Consider the following 12403-nt stretch of genomic DNA (forward strand, 5'->3'; position numbering starts at 1 on the left):
TAAGCACAAATAAATCTTTGTTCATCCTCCTATGACAGCACCTTAGAGGGACAGAATTATTCACCAAGTCATCAAGTATTTCACCTTTTTTGTTCAACTAAACCCATATTTCACATTGATTCACTTTGTGCATAAATTAAGATGAGGTAATCATTATTTCAGTATTTGCATGGTTACTTCGTTATGGAAAGAAAACGAGACAAAGGCAAATGTAGCTGATTTCATAATCTTTTTATTTGAAACGTCAGTGTTCAAGAGAAAATAAAACAGCAATATAAATATTAGCATAAAAATAAGAGTAACACAGGGATAAAGCGTGGGGAGGGGAGGAGGTTAAGCATTTGATAAGAAAGATAATACAGCAGGAAAGAGTAGTATTAATTCAGCAGCGGACGGACGTACACGTATATAATATTTATAGTCATTTGTTCATATGGACAGAAAGAGAATGCACAAGATCAAATCACCGCAAAAAGAACATTGAGAGGTTACAGAAGGATAGAAACATATTCATATTTTTTGTCGTTTCTTTACAGGGTGATAAAAGATAGAAGAGAAAATGAACACAAAAATATGCGCAACACATATATCACAAGTTAACTAGTCTACGTGTGTCACTTATCTAATGTTATCTTTAGTTTATTTACACTGAAGAGTTAGTTGGCATGGTGCTTAGTTACTACATTGCAACACAAACTGTTGAAGAACATCTCAGATTTTCATTTATCATTTTTTTTTGTATATTTTTTTTTTAATCTGTTGTTTTCTCAATTTTCTTGGAAAACAAAAATGCAACACATTCCAGTAGTGAGCCACGCTTTTGTGGAGAAGGACTTTTGATTTTGGAAAACGTTGGACGGCGGCGGTCCTTACAACACAAACACCCGGCTCATACCATCAACAGGACATGTGTTTATTTACAAGCGAGCGGATGGGGGATTTTGAATAGTGGCGAAGGACAAGTGCATTTGGGCGAGTGGTGGGCGGGGCTACAGTGGTTCCTCTGTACATTCAGTGGTTTGAGCCCAGGTTGCCCACCCTGATGGGCCAATGGCACAAAGATTTGCTATCCGTCACCACAACCCCCAATCACCAGCCGGACTTCATATCTCATGCTAGTGTAGCAAACAAAATAAGGTCAAATACTTCATCTGAATGTGATTCATACCCGACGTCAGTGCAATACTTCAGGTTGGCTCTCAATATGGCGCAGTGTGGGGCTGCGTTGGGGGTTTTGGGGGCAGCTGTTGCCTCTCATTGTGGACACATGCTCAGGAAGTCTTACTTTTTCAAACAACAAAAGTATTTTTTTTTACCAGCTAAATGCTACATGTGCATTCCGTTTACCAGCGATTTAGCAGGGGGGGGTGGGGCCGGGGGGCGTGGCATCCTCCTCTTTTGATTTTGCAATGCATAGTTTGCAACTCTAAACTAGTACAATGTGGTTTGAACCTTGAAAGAGCATGCAGACGAGTTTGTAATAGCGGTAAAAGAACGGCCTTGTAAGAAGGTATGCTTGGAGATCCTGCAAAGGCCGAGCCTACATCGAAATATCATGGCGACGAGCGTACGCACAACAGCTGACTTCCCGCTTGAGGGAAAGAGCACAAGAAATCCAACATGAAAGACAAAAACGTTTCTCTGAATACATCTGCTTCTAAGCCTTGTCAAACTTGAGAGGTTTCTTGTCTTAGCTAAATGAAAAAAAAGAAAAAAAGAAAACACAATAACCCCCCATACCCAGCCAGTAAGTATCGACTGATTACACGCAGAAGCATTCGGCATGTTTGTACTTTCTCCTCGCTTCCAAAGAACCATCAGAACCGTCCATCGTGCGATACCTCATGGTGGGGTGTGGGGGGTTTCAGCTCTCGTCAGACCTCATTGAGCATTCCGCCACCTCCCTTTCTACTTCTTCTCCTTCTTGGTGGACTTCTTCTTGGAGGCGGGGGTCTGGGCGGCTTTCGGGGGTTCGGGCTGGCCCGGCTGGGGCGGGGGCAGGGCCTGCTGGCCGGCCTGCTGGGCCATGGCCTGCTGCTGCTGCTGCTGCTGGGGGTTGGAGGTCAGCGTGGCCGTGCTGCCCGGGATGTAGACGTTCTGCCGGTAGTCAGGCACGTGCTGCAGGGTGAACTGGGGGCTGTAGCGGGTGCTCAGGCCCATCGTGCCGGGTCCCAGGGTGCCGGTTGCCTCGCTCACTGATGGGGGGAAAAGGGGAGGAGGAGAGGGGAAAAACTTGTTAGAAAACCAGAATTCAATTTTTGCTTGATTTACTACAAAATCAAAACCATCACAAGGAGCAGGGAGACCTAACCTAACGAATTAACGGTGTGGTAAATGGCCAATTGGAGCTGGAGTCAGACATCCAGATGTCACTCACTAGGCCACACCCCTTTCAAGGTGCACGTCAACACACAAATACTACAGTGCATGCGTGTGTGTGTGTGTATGACATTTGGCTTGATGAAACTTTATAAAACCAGTTTATTTCTTTACATTTTTTATTATTATATGATCCCCCCCCATCTTTTTAAAAAATGTATTACATTTTATGTTTTAGCGGCTTGAACTGCACACATTTACAAGGTCATTTTATACTTAATAAAATGTTGTGCAGGGATCAATATGTGAATAGTTAAGTTAGTTTTGTTGTTATAGTTGAGTTTTGGTAGAATAAATCGTCGCTGCTATGTGAAAAACACTTATGTCCATTGTTTTCTCATTTGTAATTTTTTTTTTATGTCTGCATTCAGTTTCATCCCAAACACGTAAACATAAAAAAATTAAAAACAAAATGGACATAAGTGTTTTTCACATACCAGTGACGAAATACCGGTACTAAGTTTGAAGTCAATAAATAATCATTTGTATTAATCATGATTTCAATATCAATCCAATATAATCGTGATTACTATTATCTGGAAATTTATCAGAATTTACTGATTGGCTAATGAAAGGTACTTTAAACAAGTAACAACAACAACAGATCAACATCCGTTTATTGATTGGTCGACAGAGAGAGTCAACTCTATCATGCAAAAGCTAGAATGGAGAAAAAAAACAACTAAATATGCAGCATTTATCTTTTGGTAGGAACGTAGCTTTCATATCATAGCATCTATCTATTAGCACTCTCTTTGGCTAACCATGCTAACTTGCGTTTGTAGTTGTCACATAAAAAATGTGTTACTTTTTCCACATAACCACCACTTCTGTTGTGTTTTTTCTTATGTTTGTTTCTATAAACCTATGCTAAACGGTGACTGCATTTTGTCAGCCTTAACTAATTACCACTTGTTGGTTTATACTTTAGCCAGCTAATGTTTGAAGCTCTCTTTCATGCTCCAAAAGGTTTGCTCAAAGGCTAGTAGTGCGATAAACTCGGTGGCTTGGGACATCTTTAGCAAAGATGGGGAAGTCCAGAAAGTAAAAACCCTGCCACAGTTTGGATGTAGCCACAGCCCACAGGTAGTTCTACTCACCCAAGCTGGTTTACCTGCCAGTTGAGTAGAAGTACCTGTGGCTAAAGCCAAACTGTGGCAGGGTTTTGACTTTCTGGACCTGAATTTCCCATCTCTGATATTTTAGGGTTTTCTCACCCAACCAATCTAGTAAAAATTAGTTAAATTTGGATTTTTAGAAATGTTTACATACAGATAATGTGTCAAAACAGTGTACCACTTACACTTGTCAGGTTCCACTTCGTAACAAAACGGTAGATGACATCAGCTGAAACTAGTTTTTAAATAGCCTATTCTGGGGTTAGAATTTAAACGCGACTGTTGGATAAAGTAGCAATTTAGTGACTTAGATTGAAAAGAAGCATTATGATCTGCCACAATTTGGGTTATAATATTCATTTATATCAACTACATTTTAGTGCTACTATCTCGATGGAGTCTGATGTCTCTCGCTTTGTCCTCTGTTCTGTGAGCATCACTGCTCAAGCTCATAATTCTTCCTCAGCCTCTGCAATGCAGAGCCACAAATGCTAACCCACCCCACCCCACCCTCCTGCCCCCAACCCCTCAGCTCCCTTACGTAAACATGAATGGAAAATACCTTGCGCTTACTTCCACTATTGACAAATGTGCACAACATCCCTCGTCCTTGCTACAATATCAGTGACTTTAGAGATGACCTTCACCGTGTATTGTAAGTTCTTTTCCTCCATAATAACACGGACGGGCCACTCGGGCTTATTTTGTGCTGACGTGGGTACGACTGAGCACAAGGAAGGATTTTTTTTTTCTCCACGTCACTGACAATGGGATGAAAACAGCAATGGAAACTGGACTGATGACTTGGGAGCTTGTTTGCCAAAGAGGTGTTCCCTCTTCAGTTTCTGTTTTTGCCTTTTTTAAATTAAAACTTTGTTTTTATAGTCCACATTAACTCTTTGACTGCCAGACGTTTTCAGAAAAGGGATGCCGTGGGTGCCAGCCGATTTAAGCATTTTTGACTGATCTTTCAAGGTCCACAGAAAATTATGTGTTTGGACTATGGAAACACACATACTACCAAATGAAAGATTGGACTCTCATCTTTCATCAGAAAAAAAAGTTTGTTTCTACCTTATTCCGTTTTTCAGTAATCAACAATAGAAAATGGTTAGTTTCACCTTTGTTTTAAAAAAACGTCTTTTAACGTCTTTGGCACTCCTCCATATGATTTTACTAAACGTTATATAACGTTTTTGGCAGTCAAAGAGTTAAGTTTCTTTTCCAAGTGAGTCAACAATGCGTGAGCTTGGTTTGAGTGCGGGGGAGAGAGAACATGGAAGAGCAGTAAAAGGAAGGTTGCATGTACAGTGCTACCTTGACATACACAAACTATTTTTTTAACCTCCAAATTTTTTGGGGGGAAAAACAACAAAAAAAATTTAGTTTAAAAAATATTGGGGGGAAAAAAAAATCTACAGGCGTTGACTGCATATCAAATCAGCACCCATAATGCTCCTTGCGAGTGTTTTATTTTGTATTTGTTTGTTTGACTGCTTATCCCATTCAATAAATAACTGAAAGTGCATCATTCCCCCCCGTTTTTTTCCCATCCTATCCAAAGCTCACTCATTATTTAAATTTTGGCACACAACACAAAGTGCAATAAATAAATAAATACAATCAAACCGTAGGCAACTCATTCAACTCAACAGCAGCTAATGAGAAGAGAGATTTGCCAGTGAGTGTCAAACTCACCATTAGCCGCAGCCATCAGGGCTTGGAGCTGCTCAGCTTCAGTTGGGGGTTGGGGCCAGGGGCCGGTTCCCATGGCAACCTCGGGTCCTCCGGCAGCCCTGCGCGTGCGGGAGGGAGAGAGAAGACGAAGGTAAGTCCGACTGTAAATAGGCGGCGGGTTACACTTGACATGTTTTGACAAAGAGTGGAGTGGTGATGTGTCACAGTGGCAAGCGTGCTCGAACCTCAACACAAAGTCGGACAATATTTGCACAATTTCTGTCGTTTCATCGAGAAAAACATGTTCAATATTTAATGCAGAGGTTGCGTCAACATGGGTTGATGCAAACTGATGATTTCCATGTGGGCAAATTCCAGGCAGGCTTGTTTATTCAACAAGTCCAATTTGCGTGTCGGGAACAAAGCAGAGCTGCAATCTATTATTTTTCCACATCGTCACTCGAGTGCTGCACGAACGCAAGCTGTGCTGCTAGCAACTGGGTCACACTGATTCATAATCTGGGTTATACTGTACTAGTGATGCACAACAACCAACAAGAGCGCCATAAACACCCCTGCGCTTCAGAAGAATTAATAGGAAAGAAGATTAAGTGGGGAAAAAGAGGGCGACACCTGCTTTCCTAAATTCCACAATGTTTTTTCTTCCAGCCAGTGAAAACAGACCCTGCCATCTCTATCTCATCACCAAAGATAAAAAGTGAGCGCTTCATTTAAGTTAAACGAGCCTCTCACTCATCATATCCTGTGGCTGTTGAGCACTTCCTGTGGTCAGTATTATCACTTCCTGTGGGCAAGACTGGGACTTGCGGTCCAGAGGGAGGTCGGCGTTTAAATCATATCCTCCAGCCGTGTTTTATTGCCTCGCCGGGGCCATTTTAGGCACATCCAGCCTCAATCTGCAGATAACCACACGCTGCTTTAATGGCATGTTGACCTCAAGTGGAGCAACACGACGTCTTGTTGACGTTACGGCCGCCTTCGCCGCCGTCCGCTTGATAAATTACATGAAAAGCCACATGTGACTGTTGGCTACAACCATTTGCACACACAAACATTAAGGCGACACAGTTAAGCCCAAGGAAATTGTACACAAGCTCCATTTTGTTTGTTTTTGCACACATATATGGCACAACAGTGACACTGCACGCAAATACGTGCCACAGTCCTTCCTACGCCACAGCAGGCATTGTGGCCTAAAAGCACACGGCTCAACAAAGCCCATCGGGAGACTAACACAAGCTCTATTTGTTAGATACAGCTACACACACACTCAGCCTGGGTGCACTATCACGGGAAACTCTCTGCCCTTATAAACCAATCAGGTCTGATTTGTTTTTTGCAAACACTGGTCAGCTATAAAGGGCAGAGAGTGGCCATCTCCATGTCTAATTGAGTACCTTGTCCCACTCTGCGGCGTCCATCTTATTTGTGTACCGTATGGCATGTGGGGACTAAAAACACAACATGTTATACAGTCTGGCAGACATGTTTATTTTCTACATGTGTACAACCCAATTAGTTCCAAGACAACGATTCCAGTTTTGACTGGCACTGTCTCAGAGGTTTTCGTTGTGGTTGTAGTGTTGTACAGTTTTCATTATTTTCCAGCTCTCAAGCAGCTAAATAATGCAATTGTAACAATGTGTTAGGAACAGCTCTCAGATTGATGCAAAGTGTAAAATCCCATTGATGAAGAAATACATCGCTGACGTTGTCATTCCAAAAAAAAAAAGTTACTCAAGCGTTAAGGAACAAACTCATAACCTTCAGCTTGGGAGACCGTCACTCTACCACCTGAGCCATGCCACTCTTGCTGTTTGCCACTATACTGTATTGCTGGTGTGAAAAATGAAACCAAAAACGGTTCTATTGGCGGTACAGGGACCTGACAGTCCTAACGCCATCACAATTGCAATAAACAGCAATTGCGGGTTTGGCCCAGGCGGTAGAGTGGCTGGCTGCCAACCTGAAGCTTGTGGGTTTGTTCATCAACCCTTGAGTAGCTTTTTATTATTTTTTAATTTGTTTAATAAACTGGTAAAATGTACTCAAACCTCTCCTTGAAAAATTAACTTAGAATTTCTTAGTGAAAAAAGCTTTGGCAGCTTTTTTCAAGTAAATATTACTATTTTTGTGTGTGTGTGTGTGTGTGTGTTTTGTGTGCATTAAGCTAAAATAAGAATTAAGAGGATTAATTAGTGCTGGATTTTCTCTTAACCTTGTAACCATGGGCATATTGTAAGTCTAGTTTTATGCTGTTTTTATAGTTTTTTTTCGTTTTCAAAGCTCGTAACTATTCCATCTTAGTGTTTTATTTACATACATATTAATTTAATTACTTTTTTTTTTTTGAAGAAAACAGGCATTCTATAGCTGAACTTGACATGATATATAAAAAAAAAAAATGAGATCAGTTTTGGATTCCGCACCCAAAAATGAGTTAAAAATGGCTGTCAGACCTAACTCAACACAAATTGTGTAATTCAAGAATCTTCATATTAATATCCAGACCAATTATTCAAAGGGACTGTTCAGCCATAATGTTATTCAGTGCACTTATAGCTATTATACTAAAGGCAGAATGTTACATCCAGCTCCCGTTTAGAATCTTATCAGTGGCCATTCACATGTCAGACATGGGAAGCAAGTTGTCCCAGCAAGATTTATATAGGAAACAGCTTCCTTGCCCATTTTATTCCCCCCCAGCTAATATTCTAAAGATGAACACAGCACCCTGTTGTGCAATACTCATTAAGAATTGTTACCTATGACAACACGGAGCAAAATAACATGTGCCACAATCTACAATCTGAAGAAATTATTGCCCAAAAATGCAGATTTGGGGTGCAGAAATATCACATGGTGTCAGTTTGATTAGAAACACGCGTCGGATGTTGGGAAATGAGGCGAGAACAACTGCATCGTCCCCTCCCCCACCAGCTCTGGCCACCATCGCTCATCTGCAGTACTGAGCAAGCAGAGAGGAGGGAAACGCGAAAGGGAGGGGGAGAGGAGGCTGCGGCAGCCATTTTAGAAAACAGGGATGCATCGCTGAGGTGTGAGGGGGGGGAAGACTACCTCACATTTAAAATGTAACCACAAGGTAAAACATTATAATAGCAGCTTATTTATCATCCTATGTCACTAATCATCATCATCATCATTATCCTGTGAGTGTGTGTTTACTCACCCGCTGGGTCCTGGTCTTGGTCCCTGGTTAAAACGCCAGTCATTGTTGGGGGGCTTTTGCTGCAAAGAGAAGAAATGTTGCAACATGAGATGCATATTTAGGATCAACAAACTTAATGACGTTTCTGATTCTGACTGGATTTAATGTGAGGTTAATTTTGTGGCTGACACATCTGTGTGTATGCGTGCGTGTTTGAAAAACTCTGCAGTTTTGCAGCAAGACAAAAAAAACAAAACATGTTGTTCCAATGATTTTGGTGCAAACAATGCTAAATGTGTAGCACAAGAAGATACAGTAACTTGACCACTACAAACTAGCCAGACACAAAATAGAAAATCAGATGGGGAAAAATGTTTGCTTGTTGAGAAGGAGACACAAAAAGGCATCAGCTGGAAAACTTGACTATGTTCCTGTTTTTTCTCTCCATTTGTCTCCAAACATTCATGTGACTCACAGGAAGAAAACATGGGTATTATCGTTAACAACATATAAAGACGAAAGTTAAAAGTGAAGCTTAAGGGGTTCACATAAGCTGTAGGATGAATTTCCGTTCATAATTGCAATATAGTGAATGGATGGATGTCCACTTTTCTCACTAACAACACAACTTTTCATACTAAATCATACAAAATTTTCATGAGAAGCGACTCTGCAGCGTGAGCCATCTAGTCGTGACTCTATACCTCTTCCCAGCGTCTCTTGTTGTGTACTGATGCAGTGAATGGAGGCTGGCTGGGCTCCATGTTGTGCTGCCTAATCGACACAAGAGCTCCCCGGAGCGAGAGGCCGGGAAAAATGATGCGGTGCATTATTAAAAGACTTGTTCAACCCCCGGGGAATGTCGGAAAGATGGAAGGTAGTTGCGAGTTACACTATGACACCGAGTAATTCATTAATAAAATCAACAAGAAAAGTAGTTGAAGCTAAACAAGCACCCATTCAAAATGAAACCACAGCGGTTGTGAATGAGAAGAGGATGGTCGATCTCAAACCTCCTCCACAGCTTGGCGGATGATTACATTCTAAAAATGGATGCCTCTGATGAGTGCGGGTTTGTGTGTTGGTCTGATAGAAAGCGATTGAGCCGCGAGTGAAGGCAAACATCCAGGAAGAGGCCCAGCATTCCAGCTGTGTGACTGGCTCCAGCGCACAAACAATGACGAGGTCACAGATAAAAGCTACCAAACTCTGCTTAGGCAAAAGACATCGTCATACGTGCGATATCTTTGGACTGTGTAGGATTTACGTGTCACAATTGACACTATATTGACACATCCTGATGTTACCTACGACGAAGCTGATCTGGCAACTATACAAAACATGCCATCCAACCAGAATGTGGATTTGACCTTTCATACCGGCTTAAAGCACTTTTAGTCAACTCTGCATCTGCCACATATTTAAGATAGACAAACAAATTATGACCTGCCCGAGTTGTCTCACCAGCACATGAGAGCATCTGGCGAACATCTGTCATATTCAAATAAAACATAAAAGTACTTTTGTGATTGCTGTGTATGAAGCACCATTCAACTGGTATAACTACATTATTTTTGTGCAGGCAAAATATGCTTCCTTCCATCTGGTGTTTTTTTGTGTGTGTGTGTTTGGCCCTCTGGGATGCAGAGATGATAAACTGTATGATGGTTAAATAGTTTGGCTAGACTACACCTGGCGCTCTAACTGAAAGAAGGAAGTCTTAACAATCTCTCTCTCACACACACATTTTAATCTGTTATTCTAAAAGCAAGCAATAGGATCTGGAATTTGCCATCTACCCCATCTCAGTTTCTGCTGCTGATAGGAAGAACATGTGCAGTAGGAAATATGACGTGTGTTTTATTTTATTAAACTAACACTACCAGGTAACTGACAATACCCTGAGGACATTTTCCCAGAACTGCATGAGCCAGTTTAGTGCATGTGATGCTTAAATGTCCATGTGAGGGTTCTGTATTTGCATAACAACCTGACTAGCCTGCACATAAACAAACTGTGAACAGCTAACACAACACATTAGTATTGATTATCTTAAGGGGAAGTCAGTACAATCATGTTCTTGACAATAATATGTTCAGTGCAGCATCACTAATCTAAACACGGCTTTCTGATTAATAATTGCGTTTGTGGCATTTCAGCGAAATGGCAAAATCCCATTTGTATCCATCTCAGAGGGCGGCCATTTTGCCACTTGCTGTCGACTGAAAATGACAACAGTTACTCAGGTAACGTCCAATCACAGCCCAGCTTGTAAACCTCACATGACTAAACTCAGAAATAATGTGAGCTGTGATTGGTCGTTACCTGAGCCCAGAGCAACTGTGATGTCATTTTCAGTCGACACCAAATGGAAAAATGGCCGCCTCCTGAGTTGGGAAAAAACAGGTGTTTTTTTTTCTACTTTAGCTCATGTTCCACAAACGCAATATTGAATGCCGTGTTTACACTACTGGGGGCACATTATTGAAAATCTATTTTTTGGGTTGAAGTCTGCTTTAAAAACTCTGAAAATGGGAAGAGATGTTTTCAATGGTGAGCTGATAAAACGAAGGACAGCCTATTTTTAAACATTGCTAAGGGCATGTTAAACCAAGTGTTCCGGAGCAGCACATTACAAAAGAATGGACGTGGAAGTGAGGGAACATTAGTCACTGGGGCTCACGGCACGTTTCTAAAATTACCCGCCGCTACCGTGGGGCTCCTTGCGTGTCCCACTTAACGTTTACAACCTCAAGCGCGGCCATGCTAACATGATGGCCGGCGCTCTAAAAGCATTAAACAAAGCGCCGTCTGTTGCCGTGTGCGTAAAGCCGCTCATCCCTTTTCCTCTTTGTCGTCTCCTCTTCCTCACTCTTGTCCTTATTGCAAACACGTGTCACATGGAACACTATGACAGATGGCATTCTATTGACCTCGGGGGCGAAGCTAATTCAGTACAGAGGAAGTATGTTAAAAAGCTTCATGAAAAACGACATGATGGATAAAGCATATGACAGAAAGTGAATCATATTTCGGTAATTAACCTATCCTGGGTAATGATGTGTCATACATTTGACTGTCTAGAGAGACAGGCACCATTTTGGCCAAGGAAGTAAGACCAGAGTGCAGCAACTATTCATCAGTGGACAACAGGAAGTTAGGGGCGCAGACAAATGACCCTGCGACTTCCTGTTCCGAACCAAAGTGTTTTTTCTTCCCTTCCTTTGAGTATTTTCTTTCTATCCCCTTCTTCATGTCCTATCTTTCTCTGTTGTCCTCTTCCTCTCCTTTCCAGACACAAGTCAACATTACAAAACTTTTAAATCTGCTGTCTCTTCCTCACAATCTGCTAGAAGCATTCAACATTTCCTCCACTTTAAAATGTTGGAACCATCTAGTGGGGCAACTAAGCATCAAGAGAGGTCAAACTGACTAAAAAAATATCCACTTGTTGAGCGGTAAGTACTCGCTAAGCTAAATCATCAGCCTAATAGCAAAATTGTCAAGACATTGGCATTCTATTTTAGTGGATTTAGTGGCAATAAGATAAAAATGAGTAAGGCACTTATTAAAATAAATAATTGTTATGCTAAATATCTTATTTTAATGCCTTTTATGGCTAGTTATGGCTGGCTATTTGCCCAGGAGACTGCCGATGAAAATTTGCTTAACTTAGCTAACTTGGGCACATTTACATTGTTTTTTTTGTTTTGTTTTTTCTCGGGGAGGGCTCAGTATTGATCTGCACATTTACATTGTAAAATATTGATTAACGCACATTGTCCCCTTTCAAATAATGAATTAAATTTGATTAGGCTAATTGTATGTGGTTGTAGTTTACATCGGCAGATGATACGAAAATTGTGGACCCTCCTATAAGCCATGAATAATTGACACCCACCCAAAAATAGACAATAATTGCTACAAAATTGCGGCAAAGCTACAACTTGACGAGCTGAAGCTTCTCCAACCTTCAATATAGTTCCTTGGCCACAAGATGGCACCAAATTATTTTAATCCTAAACATGGTAAAAAAATC

At 41.3% G+C, this 12403-nt stretch overlaps 1 protein-coding gene across 50 annotated transcripts in view; it reads right to left on the reverse strand.

Annotated features, from left to right (window-relative positions):
* Nucleotides 1-212: 212 nt before the first annotated feature.
* LOC144058703 (protocadherin gamma-C5-like) overlaps nucleotides 213-12403 on the reverse strand; it is a 252513-nt gene continuing 240322 nt past the window's right edge. For 34 of the 50 annotated variants that reach the window (XM_077577119.1, XM_077577118.1, XM_077577089.1 and 31 more), the window contains exons 2-5: nucleotides 8386-8444; nucleotides 6593-6646; nucleotides 5196-5293; nucleotides 213-2195 (exon numbers count right to left, since the gene is read on the reverse strand). In XM_077577119.1, coding sequence (XP_077433245.1) covers nucleotides 1909-2195; nucleotides 5196-5293; nucleotides 6593-6646; nucleotides 8386-8444 — 498 coding nt within the window. In that variant the 3' untranslated portion in view covers nucleotides 213-1908. The remainder of the gene's footprint in view (nucleotides 2196-5195; nucleotides 5294-6592; nucleotides 6647-8385; nucleotides 8445-12403) is intronic. The other 16 variants (XM_077577136.1, XM_077577130.1, XM_077577139.1 and 13 more) reach the window with 1 other exon arrangement.

This window comes from Vanacampus margaritifer, chromosome 10, assembly GCF_051991255.1.
Source record: "Vanacampus margaritifer isolate UIUO_Vmar chromosome 10, RoL_Vmar_1.0, whole genome shotgun sequence".
In the NCBI taxonomy this organism is placed as follows: Eukaryota; Metazoa; Chordata; class Actinopteri; order Syngnathiformes; family Syngnathidae; genus Vanacampus; species Vanacampus margaritifer.